General features: G+C 31.7%; 1 protein-coding gene and 1 long non-coding RNA gene across 2 annotated transcripts in view; both read left to right on the forward strand.

The window, feature by feature from the left end:
• The window catches only part of LOC127712729 (TRPL translocation defect protein 14-like), a 28,147-nt gene extending 16,758 nt beyond the window's left edge, over positions 1–11,389 (forward strand). Inside the window, exons 8-12 of the mRNA XM_052219338.1 lie at positions 331–426; positions 1,105–1,201; positions 7,705–7,796; positions 8,523–8,638; positions 10,389–11,389. Coding sequence (XP_052075298.1) covers positions 331–426; positions 1,105–1,201; positions 7,705–7,796; positions 8,523–8,638; positions 10,389–10,575 — 588 coding nt within the window. The 3' untranslated portion in view covers positions 10,576–11,389. The remainder of the gene's footprint in view (positions 1–330; positions 427–1,104; positions 1,202–7,704; positions 7,797–8,522; positions 8,639–10,388) is intronic.
• LOC127712736 (uncharacterized) lies at positions 1,981–4,718 on the forward strand. The gene is made up of 3 exons (XR_007987297.1): positions 1,981–2,230; positions 3,581–3,771; positions 4,389–4,718. It is a non-coding gene; the product is annotated as an uncharacterized LOC127712736 (long non-coding RNA).
• Positions 11,390–12,053: the final 664 nt, after the last annotated feature.

The raw sequence follows: 12,053 nt of genomic DNA on the forward strand, positions 1-12,053 counted from the left end.
TGAGAAAGGAAAAAGAAGAAAAGACAAAAACAACAGTCTTTTAAACACCATACAATACTAATGACTGAGAGCAACACAAAACCCTCTCCAAAACTGTGGTAATCTCAGGATGTCTGGAAGGGTCAACAGACCTTGCTTGCTTTACAAAATTTTAAAAAGTCTTGAATATTTTATGACTAGAAAGACTAGGTTTTCAATGTAAATTCAGTATGACATGTGATGTGGATGTCTTATATTATAGCAATTATAAATAATGATTTGTTCATTAAGATAGTATAGGTTTAGAATGGTAGCATTTTAAACTCAGAAAAAAATAAATGTCTAATTTAGGCTGTATGTAACAGATTGGGTATAGATACCGGTGATCGACTCAGTACCAACAGTAAGAAGAGGAAGTTCCTTGTTACTGGTGTACTGGATTGGACAGTAAGTATGCAAGTCTTGCAGTAAAAAATACAAGAGAAACCAATTGATGGCGTATTACATCAGTATATTTTTCTAGTTGTGAGTCTTGAATAATGCAGGTTTCATCTTCATATCATATTGTCATGTTACAGTCCTAAAACATAAGTAATATTAAACCATGTAAAATTAAGCAACTATTAATTAATGAAACTTATTACAATAAATACTGGTCTAACCAGAACCAAAATCTTTATACCTGTTTTTGATGTTGTTTGACATAGATTTTGAATTATGTCTTTATACAGAAAAAGAAAAAGAATAGAATATAAAAATTTTAATTTAAAAACAAGGTGGTATGATGGCCATTGAGACTACTATCCACCAGAGACCCAAAACATCAAGAACATGTGGATGTAAGTAAATGTAGGTCACTTTACAGCCTTCAACAATGAGCAAAACTTACACCCTATAGTAAGCTGTAAAAGGGCCAGACATGATGGAAATGTAAAACAATTCTAAAAGAAAACCAATAGCCTGTTTTATGATAAAGAAAAATAGAAAAAAAAATTGACAGACAGCAACCAATCACAACCACTAATTTACAGGCCCCCTGACTTAAAAGGTATATTTTTAAACTATTAAAGATAAATTATGTAATATGATATATCATATGTAACATGGTATATCGATTCTCTCTAGATATTCCCTCCACATCAGAAGTTTATGGTAACTCATGACTATCTTGTCACACCTAGTCGTAAAATGCAGGCCAGAATACGCAAGAGGGGACAAGATGGTAAGTATTGTAGCTTACATTTTTATCTTTACTGAGAAAATATAGTCAATCTTTCAAAGCTTCAAAGTGGTCTAAGTAGTTTAACTTCTGTATCACCAGCCTGTCAACACTGATGTTGTGAGTTCAAACCCCACATGTGGCAGGTGTGCTCAACTCCAATCTTTATAAACGAGGATTGTCAGTTTTCCTGCCGTAAGGTCGGTGGTTCTCTCTTGGCACTCTGGCTTCTTCCACTAATAAAAACTGACTGCCACTAAATATTCTTGATATACATGTATGGGTATTCTTGAAATAAAGCAGACACACATAAAAGGCATTCTGAAGGGAGAAGTTTTGTAGTCTGCATATATCTTGAGATGTGTAGTCTGCATATATCTTGAGATGTGTAGTCTGCATATATCTTAAAGATGTGTAGTCTGCATATATCTTACAGTAGGACAACCGGAAGCGCCTGAGTATTGATTTCGGTGCTCAGTGATACGGTTCACTAGACGATGTTGTCAACACGTAATGGCGGCCATTGTTTGACGTTGGATTTGGCATTCCACGCTGTAAAGATGCATTTATGACATTCTTGGATGCTAAAACTTAATGCCACACAACATAAAAGGTAAAGGATTATTTCAGATATACCGAGTTAATTATTTTCAAATAAGTGGGATCCCAAAAAATGATTTAAACGGCAAAAATAAAGTGTAAAACTATATGAAACATGAAAATTGCAATTCCATTTTTCATCATTTCCTTTTCATATATTGAAATAATGAATACACTATTTACACCAACCACTGGTGAATTATATTCGGATTTCGGTCTTAGGTATCCGTCCTTGTCTCCGGGAATATTATACCCACACAAGTTGTCAACATCCGTTTTTAAACTGTTCAAAGTGTTCTTCACAATCTCCCTGGAAAATATTCACGCTATCACTTCGTGCTCAGATAATAGAACATTGTTAACCTCTAACAGCAAATACGGACCAAAATTAATCAAATTTGAAAGCACGGATGATCACGTGTAATGCCGACTGTGGGGTAATTTCTCCCCCAAATACACATGAATTTTGCTGACCGTCTCAAATTCAACTTAAAAGTCCATTATCAAATCAGAGGCGCCCCCCCCCCCCTTTTGTGGGAAAAATTTGGTTGATTATATAGGGAATCACTGATGCATGACTGGAGCGGGCACCCTCTTAGGCAGTTAGTAGGCCCCCTCTTATTAAAATTTCTGGATCCGCCACTGCAAATCATTAGAATGTAAGACATATTCACTTCAACTGTTGGATATTTTATAGCTGGTCTAATATTAAAAGATTCGTCCCATTTCATATACACCAAAATTTAATATTTAAAAAAACTTTCATTATTATATTTACATATAATACAAAGGGAAATCAATCACAAGCACTTGTTTCTGTCAATGGGGGGTTCACTATCCATACCCATACGAATCTTTTTATTTTTATGTGGGTGGGTGGGTACAAAGAATTGTATATTTAAATATACAATTCCTTGGTGGGTAGGAGGAATTTAAGGGGACATTATATCCATCTTCTTATTTTACTATTATGGCTTATTAATTTGTTTTCAATCTGTACATAATTATTCTTTCCTTTTTTATTGGACAGAATATTCATGTTCATCCTGTGTCAGCACTCTTGTCAGAGCAATGTTTATTTTATGTTCGGTTATTACCATGATTACATGGACATGTACCAGATCCTTCCCATAAAAAAATTAATTAAGATAGCCATCCTCTAAATCATAACTCTGAAATTATAAAAGAAATTTACACATTGAAATTAACCAATCACCCACCCATTTGAAAAGCTTGTACACAATCTAATTAGAAATGATAATCCATTAACAATATTACTTTCTCAAACTTCATTAATATTGTCAAATTCAAGGTGTCAATTTAGTGACAATACAGTCATGACAGTAGTGGTTCCAGGATTTAAATTAAAATGAAACTGGGTTGTGAGTGCCCCCAAAATGTATAAAATTTCAGCTTGCATTGTACAATAGACAATTTGTTATGATCTTATGATGTTTATGCAAACTATTAAATATAAAAATGTTATCAAAAGGTTTGGTATAACATAAATTTGCTCCTTGTTAAACCTAAAAATTATTTTTCAAGACTTTTGAAATGTTTTCTTTGTCTGAAACGTTTATGTACATGTATTGAGCAAAAATACTGGGGGCATAATTATCTATAATACTTAATAAATACATGTACATGTATTTTCTTGGTAATTTATTTTCCAAATTTGTATACATGTGTTGATAATAACAATGCAAAGTTTAATTTTGCTTTGAATAATTTAGTAAATGAACATTAATAGTAATTGTATGTAAATTTGCTTTATATTTACAGGATGGAGAAAGATGTTCACTATGGATCAAAAATTCAAAACAGAGGACCTTTTTATTCAAACAAAAATACTTGTACATGTATGATATTCTGTACATACAACAAGAAAACAGTAATCAAATGGAATGTCTAGTGATGTTGAAAGCAAAATTATTTTTGTTAACAGTAAACAATAGGACTACAATATATTAAGGGTAAGTAATCCAAAATTGTCTGTTTTAATAGGGTTACAAAAGTGGGTTATTGACAATGTGCTATGCCAATTTCAATCCCCCAAATATGAAACAAAAACATAATATACATGGTATTTAAACTGTTTTCATAAGGAAACAGACTGAAAATATTCTGCATTTAACAGTCAGACATGAAAGTTGCCAATGTAATAAATTGGGACTGGAACTTCAAATTTATAGGATATAGGCCAAGGAATCATTCAGACTTTAAGGTCAAATGGTATACTTTTAAAAGTTTAAAGATTTTATTCTATTATCTATGCTGTATAAATGTCAATATTGTTTCATTTGGATTTAAAACCTAATTTCAAGAATGAAGGGTACAGTAATTTAAAATTAATTTAAATGATTAAAACAATACAAGGGAAGTAACTCTTCCAAGATGTGCATTATATCCTAATGAAGTGTTTTATTGAATTTGTCCATTTTTTTCAAATAAGAGAATGACTTAAGCAGACTGTATTGGGGTCATAGATGGCCATTACTATGAAATACAATATATTATAATTATCATTCTTCATTACATTTTCATTGAATTAACAAACTTAATTTAATAACAAAATATTTTCTTTTTTCAGTACACAACACATCGTGTCAGAAGAATAATTTTACTGGAGGATAAAAAATTTAATACCTGGAATCAGCAATTTACAAAATGTATATGAAATTTATTAAGAGAGATATATTCATGTACAGAATGGTAACCCCACCAAATAACTCGGGTGGTTCAAGTGATTATTAGCAGACATTTTTGTTGAACTAATGCAGGATTAAATAAATGAAGCTTTAGCAGACTATGGGCTCCAAAGTGTAGTAAAAAGAGGATTTTTAAATATGACAGACTCATAAACATTAAAATGTGCATAAGTGAAATGTTACAATATTTAGTAAAAAAATCAGATTATTGACTCAGTTGTTTTCATGAAATTTCTTATCAAAGCAATATCACTGTTATATAATTAACATGATTAATAAGATTCCATATGTTTTATTTTACCGGTATACTTTTGACAACCAAATATATCTTCCCTCAGCTCTGACCTCAAGTGTTTCCCTTTTATTTTGTATGAGTGTAATTTACAGAAAGCTCACTTTGCTTTTGGTGAATTCAAGTTTTGCCTTTCCAGAATTATTGGACTTTATTCATGGAAAATTATACATTTGCCCATATGTTGTAGAAGAACTCAATTTTGCTTTAATACTTTTTCAAGAAATTGTATCACAAGGCTAGATTTGATCAAATAATCTCACTTTTGAATATTTATCACATATCACATACTTAAATAATCTAGTATGCTTGAATTGATTTCCTTCACTTTTGCCCTGTTGTTGAGATTGAGTGAAATAATTTAATTATTTTATCCCTATCAATTTGGGGTTGCCTGGGGATCTGTGACCCATTGGGACCGGCATTTAACACTGCATAACTATATCCTATCACAAGTTATGATACAGCCAACCATATAACATAACTCCTGCCACTGAAAGGAGAAAAGAGGTGCACAACATACAAACAAGTATTTCATATGGGTAGCTTCATTGTATCCTTTGAATATTTCATTGATTTTTTGTCAGTAGTTATTTATTAAAGGTACTACAGTTCCCTTTCAGTTTGCCTGCTTAAGACTTGATTACAGTTCCAATATAAAAATAAGAAGTTGGGGTATGATTGCCAATGAGACAACACTCCACCAGATACCTTATGACGAAAAGGTTAATAAATATATGTATAGGTCTCTGACAGCCTTCATCAATGAGCAGAACCAATAACGCATAGTAAGCTACATGTATAAAAGGTCCCTAAATAACATGACACAATAGAGGCTGAAAATGAATACTCTGCATCAGTGAGTATGCAAAAGTGAAAATATACATGTATTTAGAAAGAAATGCATGTGTACCAATGGATGCAAATAAAAAGTCAATCCAGAAAAAAAATCCTACCTCACACATTATGGCTTATGCAGTTTATTCACTAAATTGTCAACAAACTTTTACATACTTCATTCAACTAATTTACATTAAACCTGGGAACAGTATATCTGTCAATATATGTTCGTGATTAAACAAGACTAAATAAAAGAAAAGAAAAGGGCGAAAGGACCCAGAGCGAACAGACCAGGATTCCCTTCCCACCACCTACCTAGAATAGCAAATGGTCCTCCCCATATGCATAGATATATTAATACTAGTCTAATATAGTCATTATACATGTACATGTTATACCAATGCCCTGAGAAACTGCACATTGAATTTTTAAAAAGTAAAGTCATGAAGAGTTTAAACCAACACTGCAAACCAGAAATTAAGAATCAATAAAATGACACATGCCTGTGACAAAATTAACCCCCCCCCCCCCTTTTTCAAAAAAGAAACAAAACAAAACACATAAAGATAACTGTATTAACAAAAGGAAACTTATGAAAAAAACCGATAGCTTTTCTATGGCCTATTCAGATTAGATGTTCATTAAAAACTCATCGGCCGGTAACATACTAACAATATTCACGAAATAAATATGGATTGATCAACGAAGTACGATATCAACAAATCAATCCCATGGCCATGATGATGTAGGCCTAAAACTGTTAGTTTACAAAGCAAGGGCTGTTTTTAGTATAACGTTAATATGAATTCAACATATCGCATGACTTCCTTGGCATTCAGATTATGAGATAAACAAAATTGCTACAAAGAAGTAAAGAATCCAACTTTTAATGACATTTACGTTGACATTTCTGGCGCCGGAAATTGACAACGTTGGTCTATATATATATACTGACACAACATCGGTTGAGGTCGATTCCGGCAATTCTGCTTCTAAAAATCTCTAGCAGTTAGAATTTATTGATGTCTTAAAATATATTTGTTATGTTTCAATAAATTTTAGTGGATAATTATTTTTTGAGAGAAGAAAAGCTATCGTGTACTTCAGAAACAAGGTTTAGGGAGGACCACGCCCCCATAGTGGGGAACATACAAAATAAAGATGACCGTTCTCCATTTCTACTCGATAGAAGTGCCTAATTTTTTCATAACATATACATTATGTACCAAAGATAATTATATGAAAGTATAAAAAAAATCGAGGCGGAGATTTTTTAGAAACGGCTAATAATTATAGCAGACCAATTGACGTAATAGATAAAAAGACGAAAAATGGCGCCTTCTTCAATTTCGAAAAAAAATCTCTTATTTTACAATTTATTGACACATATTGTTATTTTTAAAGGGGTTTAATATCTATTGATTCACTTTTCCATGAGAATTGAATGAATATTTAGTTTAAAAACAGAAACTCTTCCAATTTCTAAATCTACCGACCATGCAAGGAAAACCCTATAAAAAATTGCGACCCCTACATTAAATGGGAACAAATTTTTGCCCTGGCTTGAACACTCACGTTCTTTACGAATTTCGATGCCAAAAACTAGCGAGAATATGATGTAGAAATTTTTTTAAAATCGAAGGATAGGTATTTTTTTGTTCCCATTTTTAATATAGGCATTTTATCCTACAGTGCAGAAAATCAATATCCGAAATTCTATGTTCAGATATAAAAAAACGAGATTTCCGTTTATTTTAATGTTCAAAAAAGAAAATAATATGTAAATTCATATATTTTTCTCATATAGATTTGCTTACAATCAACAATATTTATCGTCGGTACTTTGCCGCAAACGAACGAAAAAAAATTACAAAAGCGCGCCATTTTTCAGTTGACGTCGGCCGACGCAAAATAGTCCAATTTTCGGCGTAGGACTACTGAGCGCCGCCGAATCACATTTTGGCCAAAAAGGCACATCCGGTTGTCCTACTGTTAAAGATGAAGAAAAAAAATATTGAATCATATTATTTCAGAAATGTAAGTAAAGATTTACATTTGTGTTTTAGGTCAATGGACATATACACATACTATCCGCAGGCCGGAGATTAACGAACAAAGTGTAGAACTCAGGATGGCTATTAATAGTAGAGATTACGAGGTTTGATATTTATATACACTACACATATATCTTGAACAGTTATTTTTTTTTTTATTTATATTATACCGGTACTCTGAATTTTTTAAGGCCTTGAAGAACAAACCTTGAAATGATTAATTGTGTATTAAGGTTAACATCAATGCAACAGTTATCCAGCAACAAGTATAATAAAGATTGTCTTCATTGCTTGTTTATAGATGTGTAGTGATCTTTATATTAAATGATAATTGTTGGTTTAATTTGTCGTTGGGTTGCTATGCGATTATGACATATACCTGACCTTTCCTTTTATTTATACTTCTAAGCGACATAATCCTTGTAAATTGACTCATCAAACATTTATTTTGTCATCAGAACTATTTTTCCAATGAAGGCCCAGCATTGCAATCAGACGACATTTTTCCAATGAAGGCCCAACATTGCAATCAGATGACATTTTTCCAATGAAGGCCCAACATTGCTATCAGACGACATTTTTCCAATGAAGGCCCAACATTGCAATCAGACGATATTTTTCCAATGAAGGCGCAACATTGCAATCAGACGACATTTTTCCAATGAAGGCCCAACATTGCAATCAGACGACATTTTTTCAATGAAGGCCCAACATTGCAATCAGACGACATTTTTCCAATGAAGGCCCACCATTGCAATCGGACAACATTTATGTATTGTGTATCAACTTCTTACTCTTGAGCCAAATATGATTAAAAATTGTTTTTCTAGATTTTGCTAGCTCAAAGAGATTATAGACATTACTCCATATACAAGAAAAGGACTTGTTTTCTGTGGAACAACCATTACTTCCATCTAGATGAGTATGAAGATCCTTGTCCTCCAGGGTAAGTCGTACTTGAAATGTTTATGACCGCAAGGCTTGGTGTTTCCTGGTTATAATAATGTTTTCTGAAATAACCATTATAATTTGTTTTTGAGAAAAGATTGCATGAAATGCAATCAAAACCCTATGGTACTGACTTGATATCTATATCTTCCAAGGTTTATCACTACCTTTGATAGTTCAAACAAAACAATGAAGTGATCATTATTTAGATCCTATCCAGTCTATGTCATGCAATTTATTGATGATATGTTATACTTTGATATTTAAGATATGATGCATATTTGAATTACCATACTTGTCATTTTTTATGCCCCCGCTGTAGCGGAGTGGACATTAAGTTTTACTCTTATCTGTCTGTACGTCCGTTTGTCCGTATGTACGTCCGTCTGCACGTCTGTACGTCCCAAAATTGGTTTCCGTTCTCTAACTTGAGTTTGCCTCAATCAAATTTTATGAAACTTACACACAATGCTTATTACCACAAAACTCAGATCTAGTTCGAATTTGGGTAGCGTCACTTTTACCATTCTTTAGTTATGTCCCTTTATAACTATATGATATGCAAACGTGGGCATCATCTGTTTCCACATGTGGACACTATCCACATTTATTTTATTAAAAATTACACAAGTAATGTAAAGTGTATGATGATTCTGATATAAAAATTGGTTCAACTACAAATGTACAACCATGAACAAAGGAAGATAACTCCATCTCAAATTTTTTATTAGCCTAGCAATTTTATTTAAACAATTCACAAACTTGCAAAATGGAAGCAATCTTCACAAGTACCTTGATAAAATGCACTTTTTTACTCCAGATTTTTTTTCTGGGCAGGGTGAATACAATACAGTATTACAAGCTAGCATTGGCAGATTATGCATGATGTAGTTTTCTGACCCTCTCCTGCCAAAGGCCTTTGGTTCTTTGTGGGAACATCTCCTTCCTCTACCAATAACTGCTGACACCATGAAATTGCCAATAATGCTGAAAGTGGCATTAAATACTAAAAATCAATCAATCAGACACTTTCTACTATTTTCATTGAGATTCAAACCCTAAAAATATTAAGATTTATGATAAATCTAACAGTATTATACATAATTTAAGGAAGTTTTTTCTTCGAAGATATGTAAAAGAACTGAATATTTTAATATTTATACGCTTAAATTGTTTAAAAGTTTCTTGTTTAACCTCTTGCTAACTAATGTAAAACAGGTTTTTTTTAATTTGATTAAAGAAGATTAACGGCTAGACTTATTTTAGTTTCTAGAATCAATTTTAACTTTCTGTGACAAAGGAAAACTAGTATCAAAATATTCCAAGAAGGACCATGATCATGAGTGCCACTATATGATGGAAATTTTCCTTAAATAATTTCTGTAATAAAAATGTGGCTTTTTTTTTACAATATACCAGTGCATAGGGTTCAGCTGTACTATTGAAGCAAGTAAATTCATAACAAGTACTGTGTATTCATTATGAATCATGGGGATACCATTTTTCATGGATTTCATGGATAAAGGAAAATAAAGAATTTGAATGTTCAACCAAGTACAAATTTTTCTAAGGCTTGTATGTAGACTTTGGTAAAAATCAAATTTCCAACAAAATACAATTTTTCTTCAATCCACAAAAAATTGGAAAAAAAATACAAATTCTATAAGATTCTTTGTGAATGCAATTGAAATCAATGTGCAAAAGTGAAAATGATAAAAATGAATAAAGTTGTCTATATTTTTCTACAGGTGTAAAGGATTGATACTTCTAGAAACATACACCACCCTCGAGGGAGATGACTTAAAAGTTCCAGATTTTCTACAGATTGAACAAGAAGTGACTGGAAATTCCAAATATTCCATGTTTAATTTATCAATAAAAGAAGAAATGGATCGATCCAAAAGTGATGCCTCAATAGAAAGTAGAGATGTGTAAAAACCTGAGATTTTCTCTGTATTTTTAATCATCAATCTTTTCAATGTTCAGGTGCTCTTATCATCATATTTTAAATTGGTTTGTTCTTTTATGCAAAATAGACATAAAAGATGATTTAGCTGTAGAATAAGACCAAATCTCATATTTTTGTTCAGCTTTACATTCATTCATTCCAAACCAGTTCTTATAAAAAAAATCCAGGCCTATTGTTTTCATTCAAATAATATCGTTTTTCCTTCCAATGCTTGTGTTTCACATACATTTGTAAATTTCCTAAACTTTTGGGTTTTGATACTGTCCTAATTGAGGGCTATTCCATTGAAATTTTCACAATATCAACAACATCTCATGACATTTGCTTCAATCAGCAGTTAAATACAAATTACATAAAGATGTAGGACAATTTTTAATAAGAAAATTAAGATAAAATTGAGAATGGAAATAGGGAATGTGTCAAAGAGACAACAAACTGACCAAAGAGCAATGTTTTTAAATTATGGATTATTTATTTCTCATTTCCTGTAAAAGAAAATGAAACCATATGTTAATTAAGATTGAATGAAATAACTGTTTGTCTTTGCTGTTAACAACTTTTGTAGAGATAAGATTGTAAGATTTTTCATTTGTTCTAAAACTCATACGAGAACTAAACAATATTTTGGTAAACAGGAAGATTGTGTGACAAATACATGTACGTTTAGAAGGAACCAGGTACTTGTATTTCATATGGTGGAATTTATTTTGTATTTGATGCTTTTGTTTTTACATTTTTCCTAATAAGCATATATATATATTTGTAGTAATAGAGCATTTTCCTCAGCTCAGAACAATGTTACAAAAGCATTCATATGTCAGTAGTTTTAATTTTGTGTTACATGGATTACCTAAGACACTGTTATCTAACAGTGTTTTTGAACAAAGGTGACATTTTGTTACAATAGCATTCATAGGGCAGTAGTATTGATATTGATTTTTGTTGAACTGTTCATAAATTTAATTTTTTGTCAGCTGTTTGATGAATATATAAAATCATGTAGAGATTAATTTTAGTGTCAATATGTTATTTTGAAACTTTATTTTTTAAAACCATTTTCATTTAAATTTAACAATGCATGTAGTATAAAGTAATTGGTCATCTAAGGGCTGATCCATAAAAACACATGGCACCCAGGGAAGGCAGCTTGAATTTACCACTATAATTGGGTGTGAAATAGTGAGTTGTATATGTTAAAAATGTATGCAGAACTCCAAAGTCACTTCTAATGGTGGTGACTGTTTCAAAGTGCCTTCCCTGGGTACCATGTATGGTTTAATGGAACAGCCCTAATATATTTTGGGCTTTATCAATTAACATTAATACACCATGCATGAACATAAACATTTAAAGGTTTATGTCAAGGTCAAAATATGTTCTTTTGTTTTTCATGTTAAAACCATTTTCTCTTAATTTAACAATCCATGTTGTAGAAAGAAATGGG

This window comes from Mytilus californianus, unplaced genomic scaffold (assembly GCF_021869535.1).
Source record: "Mytilus californianus isolate M0D057914Y unplaced genomic scaffold, xbMytCali1.0.p SCAF_8, whole genome shotgun sequence".
In the NCBI taxonomy this organism is placed as follows: Eukaryota; Metazoa; Mollusca; class Bivalvia; order Mytilida; family Mytilidae; genus Mytilus; species Mytilus californianus.